The sequence below is a fragment of the Acipenser ruthenus genome, chromosome 18 (assembly GCF_902713425.1).
Source record: "Acipenser ruthenus chromosome 18, fAciRut3.2 maternal haplotype, whole genome shotgun sequence".
In the NCBI taxonomy this organism is placed as follows: Eukaryota; Metazoa; Chordata; class Actinopteri; order Acipenseriformes; family Acipenseridae; genus Acipenser; species Acipenser ruthenus.
In genome coordinates, this window is record NC_081206.1 from 11,153,657 (window position 1) to 11,161,949 (window position 8,293).

Genomic DNA, 8,293 nt, shown 5'->3' on the forward strand with positions numbered 1-8,293 from the left:
TTTGATAATGTTTTGTATTGAAGGTAGTAAAACTTGATGGGTGCAGATCAGCGGTCACATTTTCATACCTTGGCAATTCTCTGTTGAAGGTAGCAACAGTTGTATGCTAATACTGATTAGCATACTAGCTGAACATTGTGACCAGCTTAGCAATTTGAGTAATCAAAAAAAACAAGATTGCCTGTCTACCTGATTGGATTTGCCCAGGTATATCCCGGGTCCCTTGATTACTCTGGAAGGCAGGATGAATGCTGTAGTTTACTGAAGCATTGCTGTGGATCAAGCCCACTCAACAGTGCTGCACCCTGATTGCACTCTGTCAGTTATGTATTGTTGTTGTTTAGAATCACTTTGTATACTATTTTACTCAAAACTTGAAAGCACCCCTCTGTAGTATAACTGTGATATTTCTTACATCCACTGGGGGCAGGGTGTTGCAGGGCTCTGCTTAGAGAGAAGACATGTTCTAGAGCTCTTTAATCATCTTTAAAAAGTCGACAGGACGTGACGACTGAAACAGAAAATATATCAACAATCTAACCAACAAAAAGAAAATTAGAGTTCAGAGAACTGTGATGTTTCAGACACAAGCCAGGTTGCTTGGGTACATAGACAAGGTTTAACAGGAAATGCACCCAATAGCAGGGAAGTGAGGCAAGCACCAGGGCCCTTTCCCCAGTAGGACACTCACTTTCCTGCTGATAGAGACCTGGGACACTTTTATATCAAACCGTTTGTGAATATTGAAAATGTATAGAACTATTTTGTTAGCTACAGCTTTCCTACAATGAATATACATTTACATGAAACATGTGTTGATACAAAATGTGTTTCCTTTCTAAATTATATAAAATGTAAATACAAGCTAAAGACTATTCTTTATACATATCTATAACATGTGTTTAGAATATAAATAGGACAAATAAAATTGGGACATGTAACTGATAGACCATCAGTGTGTGTTTTTAGTATGGGTCAAACAGTCAGTTACAAAGTGATTCAGCGCTGGTTACACAGGAAAGGCAGTTCATGCTGGCAGACAGCTTCTTTATTCACCCACATAGACACTCTGCAGTTCAGGGGTTTCTGGTGTATTCCTTGTTATTCTTCCTCTAGTGTGTCCTCTATTAGGAAATCAGACAGTGTTCACACCAAGTTAATTTATATTCCCAATGATCCCCCTTTGCAACATGTGGGAACAGTTAGGGTAGTATTTAGGCTACAAAACTTGAGGGTCTCCAGATATTTGGCGATTAAAATGAAGAGAAAATCCAAGGGTTAAAAACAGGCTGGATTTGGCTGCAACACTTCTTGCTAGTCTCCTACAGCACTGGATTTCTCTTCCTTGGTTTGAGAACACGTGCCTTTAAGTAAGTAGGGCTGCCTTAAAAACACTCCACCTGTAGAAAGCATGATCAGAGTTCTGAAGAGTGAATGAAGCCAAGGCAACCCTTAGTTAACACAGAGTACTGTTTGAGTAAGCAGGGTAATACAGTAACCATTGAAGAGAAAAAAAAAAGAGTCTCAGGAAATGCAAATAAGGAGTTTAGTGTACAAGTTAAAACACTTTGATGCAGTCACTGTTCAATTTAATATGTCAGTTGAATATTCAGTTACAGATTCTAGGAATCAAAAAGATCTGGCATTGAGAGTATAGTTCCACAATTATAGATACATTGCATGTATTATAGAAGAGATGTCACTTTGTGCAGTTTGGGTAAAAGGACTTGTATCTTCAAGCATCGATATTATGAAACACCCCCTATTAAAAAGGGAAACAAATCACACAACCCACCGAGCAACTCCATTAGCTTTGACAAGGCTTTAATTATTCAAACACATCATGAAGACACAGAGAGCAGTTTGTCACTAGACTGGGAGCGCCTCTTCAGGAACACAGCCAACAGGACAGCACAGGAGAGAGCCAGAGCCACAGCTGAGACTGCCAGCACAGGCACAGAGGAGCCCGAGTCCGAGACAGAGATAGAGGGGTTAACAGGACAGTGCGGGAGGGAAGCCACACCCATTGAAGACTCAGGAGTAGCAACTCCAAGAGCATCACTATCTACTCACTCATGTACAGAAACATTGGGATTGGTCAACACACTCTGGCATGAGCCAGTGTGTTTGAAGTAACTCCAGTTCTCACCCAAGCTTGTCCACGACTGCGTATCTGGGCTCAGAGTCCTTGTTGTCGCTCAGGGTCGCGATGCAGCTGTCGAAGTACAGCCGCAGCGGCACGTGGTTGTCGACGGCAACAGAAGCCTCGATGTGAAGGACGTCACCCAGGTAGATGGCATTGGAGACTCTGGGACTACTCCAGTTATCTGGAACAGGAAGCAAGGAGACGCATTGAAAAGAGACCAGCATTAAAACATACAATACAGGAAAGAAAGCACTACCAAATCCTTACTACAGGACCACTCCAGTTAGCTGGCAGAGGAATCGTGCACTGGCAACAAACAGGGTGTCAAATCAGTCTTGGAGGGCCCTGCCCATCCCGGTTCAAATGGACAAACTACTTCCGGGTCTGGATAAAAGGTTTAACTACATAGTTTAGAACAAAGACCAGTAGAGGGCCCAACTTCAGCCACTCCTGCTCCATGTACTTCATGGCAGACTTTCTGGAAAAAGGTGAAAGTTAACTTCTGTTCAGTTAAGGCAGACTATTCAATACAATGTGTGAACACACATGAAATGAGGATATGGCAGGAGTGTCCAACATTGACCCTTCCAGTCCAGGTCTTCGTTCCAACCCTGTTCTAAATAGTTTAATTAAACCTCCACCCAAACGTAGTTTATTATATAATTTTACATGTTAAACCAGGAGTGGAATGGTCCTCCAGGACCGAGATTGGACACCCCGGGATAGGGGCAAGTCACGATACATTTTTTTGCAACAATTTATATCGTCCATAACCCAATGAAGCAGCACTGAACCGACGCATAAAACAGGATCTGCCGATGCTTTTAACTTTACATCATGGTTTCATTTTGATAATCATTTGTACACTGGTAAAGCATGACTGGCTTTCAACAAATATTGTTTTTAAAATAACACTACTGTAGAATGGGAAGTTTTTTGTACACATTAAATGTAATTGCAAGAATGGCAAGCTTGCAATATCACCTACACATGTTACTTTATTTTAAAACTATAGTAAAGACACGAGTACTATACTGCAGTATATGCACTGCATGGGGAGAAAAAAAAACACACCTATGGCATTGTGTAAATAAAAAAAGGTAGTTGCATGAAGAGTTAACTTTAAAAGGATAGGCAGTTTATTTTAGTAAACAGTCATACAAGCAGTGATGTGCAACTGTATATTTCCAATAGTATAAAACTATATACAAACACACAGAAACCTAGTTTGATTCTCTCAATGGCAGATCCGCCACACAAGTGAAACGTTAACAATTTTGTTTTGTTGTATCAATACATTTCGTGGCACTTCTGAAGATAAATGTCCTCCAATAAAACAAATCTTTAAAGACTATTTCACAGTAATTACAACAGGTGTATATATTCATGTGCTGTGACTTGAATTGGAAGCTGTCTTGCTGCTCAAGTATAACATTTGATAGATTACAAGAAACACATTTATTCAGCCCATAAATTAATACATACGATAAAAGCTGAAAATATCGGTCGAGCCCTATAGGGTTGGAAGTCACACAGCATCCCTCAATTATAAAATTATGGGAGGGGAGGTTAAAGACCATTTGAAGATTAAACTTCAGCATCCAATACATGGGAAACTGGTCTTAATGTTGCAGCAAGGAGAAGTCCAGGATTTGCTCTGTAGAGGCTGTTGAAGTGAAGGGCACCCAGGTTGGTTTTATGGGGCTGCTGCTGACATGCCACCTTCTGAAAGAAATAAAAACCACATCCTTGTAAGTGATATCATGCATCACTGGCATCCTATTTGAGATAACACAGGAATACAAGAAATGTTGGCTTCAATAGAATTGCCCAAATCTTATACTACAGCAGCAGAGACTTGAGCACCCCGATACAAGCGAGGGACCAGCAGCAAAGTGATTTAGTGTGAAGTTCAGATACGGCCCCTCAGGTCCCCGTTTGCTTGGTACAGTACCTCGGGTATCGGCATTCGAGGAGAATAGCAGCCATATTAACCCTGGTGATGATGCCAACGCTGGCAGGCTTGTAATAGAGATGGTTTGTGTAGCTCAGGAAGTCTGGGAATACCTAGGGACAGAAGTTGAAGTGAACCTTCAATGCTTGATTATAAAAAAAAAAAGTGAAGTTGTCTTATGCCTTAAGGCACACAAGGAATGGAGCACTTGTTCAAACAGTTCAATACACATGAATATGACAAGGAAACAACTTGGATGACAGGCTGCAACTGGTCAGTAAACTGAACTCCTATTTAATGCATCTCGCTGCAAAAGCAAGGTAAAATTAGTGATTGTTTAAGTTAATTGACAATAGGCCACATAAGCAGTTAACTTAAAATGAGAAAGCCACAAAAACATTAGAATGCATGACTTCAGAAGTTGTTCAAGATACCCAATTAATGCACAAAGCAGTCCAACACTTTCACATACCAGCGTCTATAAGATTTGGAACCAAAACTTGAAAATTCACAGACCGAGGTGTTCTGCTGTATATACTTACCTGCATGAACACAAATGACAAGTTTTAATGTAATAAGTGTGTGCGTAACTGTATGCGAGACATTCACAGTGAAGTGCAAGCAATAAAGAAAGCTGGGCTACCCACTAGACAGTTTACTTTACTGGTTACCACAATAACAAATGTGATCGACACGCAGGGTTACCTGGAAAGTGCAGCCGCAGTCCTGGAGCTGGATGCTGAACAAAACCGTGTTGGCGACGCTGTCGGAGGAGGTGGCCGAGCAACCCGTGGACCCCACGCTCAAGTCGGCGTGGTTCACCAGGTAACCGATCCCAAACAAGTCCCGGTTCACAGTCACGACCATGGCGTCTTTCCTGCAGTCCAGGGTGACCAAATCCAACAGCGACAGGTCAGCTCTCTGCACGGCGAGTGGGGTGGGCTTCGCCTGAAATACCGCTCTCGGGTAATCAGCACTGGGTTATAAACCGGCTGATCCGACCAGCTCCATCCGAAACCGCCGTGGAGCTGCACAAGTAAAATCAAAGCGAGCGAAAGCGCTGTCTGAACACTGCGCGTCCCCATTGTAAACTCTTCCGTTCAACATCAAACACTGCAGCTGCATACCGATAAGCGCGTAGCCAGCACCTTTATACTCCCCGGAATTAATTAACGTGTTAAACCTGGCTGGGCAATTAAACAATTATACACGGACACGCATTCACTACGGCTACATTAGATCAAGTCTTTAGAAAACGAATGTAGAGCATATTCGGGTACTGAATCAGCAAATTGGTTTTGTGAAAACGACTTGGAATGACATGACTTGGAAAAGATAATACAATTACAATTCTGTAATTCCGAAACGTAGAGCATTTGCCCATATGCACTAGCGAGCAGGATCCTTCACCGTTCTTTGAATAATGCCTACACTCTAGAAGTAAAGGCTCTCGTTAGAACCTTGCTTTGCCGCTGTGGGGAGACCTTTTTAGGTGCTTCTAAGAACCTTTTTACATGGACTCTATATTATCTACTTGGTGACACTCGGTTTTGTCATGTAAGCTATGAAACATGTATTGAAAATTGGAGTTTGCAAAACAATCAGGGGGCGTGGCCCTGGACTGTGCACTGAGTGTGTTAGTTCTCATTGTTTGTGTTATGTCTGTATCTGTTGGGTGTGTTTTCTGTGCTAATTTATTATCTATCTATCTATCTATCTATCTATCTATCTATCTATCTATCTATCTATCTATATATATATATATATATATATACATATATACATAGATACAGACGTGCTCAAATTTGTTGGTACCCTTACAGCTCATTGAAATAATGCTTCATTCCTCCTGAAAAGTGATGAAATTAAAAGCTATTTTATCATGTATACTTGCATGCCTTTGGTATGTCATAAAATAAAGCAAAGAAGCTGTGAAAAGAGATAAATTATTGCTTATTCTACAAAGATATTCTAAAATGGCCTGGACACATTTGTTGGTACCCCTTAGAAAAGATAATAAATAATTGGATTATAGTGATATTTCAAACTAATTAGTTTCTTTAATTAGTATCACACATGTCTCCAATCTTGTAATCAGTCATTCAGCCTATTTAAATGGAGAAAAGTAGTCACTGTGCTGTTTGGTATCATTGTATGCACCACACTGAACATGGACCAGAAAAAGCAAAGGAGAGAGTTGTCTGAGGAGATCAGAAAAAAAATAATAGACAAGCATGGTAAAGGTAAAGGCTACAAGACCATCTCCAAGCAGCTTGATGTTCCTGTGACAACAGTTGCAAATATTATTAAGAAGTTTAAGGTCCATGGAACTGTAGCCAACCTCCCTGGACGCAGCCGCAAGAGGAAAATCGACCCCAGTGTGAACAGAAGGATAGTGCGAATGGTAGAAAAAGAACCAAGGATAACTGCCAAAGAGATACAAGCTGAACTCCAAGGTGAAGGTACGTCAGTTTCTGATCGCACCATCCGTCGCTTTTTGAGCGAAAGTGGGCTCCATGGAAGAAGACCCAGGAGGACTCCACTTTTGAAAGAAAAACATAACAAAGCCAGACTGGAATTTGCTAAAATGCATATTGACAAGCCACAATCCTTCTGGGAGAATGTCCTTTGGACAGATCAGTCAAAACTGGAGCTTTTTGGCAAGTCACATCAGCTCTATGTTTACAGACGAAAAAATGAAGCTTTCAAAGAAAAGAACACCATACCTACAGTGAAACATGGAGGAGGCTCGGTTATGTTTTGGGGCTGCTTTGCTGCGCCTGGCACAGGGTGCCTTGAATCTGTGCAGGGCACAATGAAATCTCAAGACTATCAAGGCATTCTGGAGCGAAACGTACTGCCCAGCGTCAGAAAGCTCTGTCTCAGTCGCAGGTCATGGGTCCTCCAACAGGATAATGACCCAAAACACACAGCTAAAAGCACCCAAGAATGGATAAGAACAAAACATTTGACTATTCTGAAGTGGCCTTCTGTGAGTCCTGATCTGAATCCTATTGAACATCTATGGAAAGAGCTGAAACTTGCAGTCTGGAGAAGGCACCCATCAAACCTGAGACAGCTGGAGCAGTTTGCTCAGGAAGAGTGGGCCAAACTACCTGCAGAAGTCTCATTGAGAGCTACAGAAAACGTTTGATTGCAGTGATTGCAACTAAAGGTTGTGCAACAAAATATTAGGTTAGCGGTCCCATCATTTTTGTCCATGCTATTTTCATTTGTTTTCTTATTTACAATATTATGTTGAATAAAAAATCAAAAGCAAAGTCTGATTTCTATTAAATATGGAATAAACAATGGTGGATGCCAATTACTTTTGTCAGTTTCAAGTTATTTCAGAGAAAATTGTGCATTCTTCGTTTTTTGTGGAGGGGCACCAACACATTTGAGCACATCTGTGTATATATATATATATATATATATATATATATATATATATATATATATATATATATATTTTAGCTCAAAGAGCCAATCAAAAGTACCAATCAAAAGTTTGAGTACACCTGCTTGAAACCAGGTTTTGATTTCCATTACACGAGAGTAGATGTTAAAACTTAGACGTAGCTTTACAGTAAACTAATGTGATCCATATGTGTCTCCATCCATTTACGTTTCCTTCCATATGGTGATGTAGATATCCTTCTGTCTGGTGTTAATGGCTGAAGTGTAATGCTGGCTCCAGGGATCAGCTTATTTTGCCTCCCTGGCGCATCAGCACACACAACGGCTGCGATGCTGGCTGTCCTTTAGATCCCCGTCGTACCATCTCCCAAGACTCTTCACTGGCTTCTCAGACACTGTTGGTATTGCCTCACCATTAATGAAGAATGTTTTATCTACTACTTTGCCTTTAATTATAGAGATGCTCCTTGATTTAGTGGGCTTGAATTGCATTCGTGCCCATTCAATGTTATTGGTTAATTTGCCCAATAATCGATTAGTGCAGGCTACTGTTGTAGTCATGGTTGTCATGTCATCCATGTATGCTCGAATTGGTGGTAGTCGCATTCCAGAAGCCAAGCGCTCTCCTCCTACTACCCATTTTGATGCCCTAATGATTACTTCCATTGCCATGGTAAAAGCCAGTGGAGAAATGGTGCATCCTGCCATTATTCCAACCTCTAGGCATTGCCATGTAGTGCCGAATTCTGAAGTTGAAAAACTGAATTGCAAAT

General features: G+C 41.0%; 1 protein-coding gene across 2 annotated transcripts; it reads right to left on the reverse strand.

Annotated features, from left to right (window-relative positions):
- Positions 1-1,456: 1,456 nt before the first annotated feature.
- LOC117962987 (zona pellucida sperm-binding protein 3-like) lies at positions 1,457-5,206 on the reverse strand. 2 transcript variants are annotated; one of them, XR_009307669.1, is made up of 4 exons: positions 4,806-5,206; positions 4,101-4,213; positions 3,632-3,871; positions 1,457-2,327 (listed from the first exon to the last, which is right to left on the reverse strand). XR_009307669.1 is itself a non-coding variant. In XM_058991205.1 (3 exons), exons 1-3 carry the CDS (start codon positions 4,965-4,967, stop codon positions 3,769-3,771), a joined length of 378 nt encoding a protein of 125 aa, XP_058847188.1. In that variant the 5' UTR covers positions 4,968-5,206; the 3' UTR covers positions 3,229-3,768. The 2 variants fall into 2 exon arrangements, 1 of the variants encoding a protein (XP_058847188.1); XM_058991205.1 differs by lacking the exon at positions 1,457-2,327 and having other exon boundaries at positions 3,229-3,871.
- Between the last annotated feature and the right edge of the window lie 3,087 nt (positions 5,207-8,293).

What these genes read in the sequence shown, in the direction of transcription:
- LOC117962987 (XM_058991205.1), bottom strand. Translation starts at nt 4,967, where the DNA reads ATGGTCGTGACTGTGAACCGGGACTTGTTTGGGATCGGTTACCTGGTG. An exon ending in ACTGCGGCTGCACTTTCCAG is followed by an intron (nt 4,214 to 4,805) that starts GTAACCCTGCGT and finishes TTCTGTCCCTAG; the next exon opens with GTATTCCCAGACTTCCTGAG. An exon ending in CTCGAATGCCGATACCCGAG is followed by an intron (nt 3,872 to 4,100) that starts GTACTGTACCAA and finishes TATTTCTTTCAG; the next exon opens with AAGGTGGCATGTCAGCAGCA.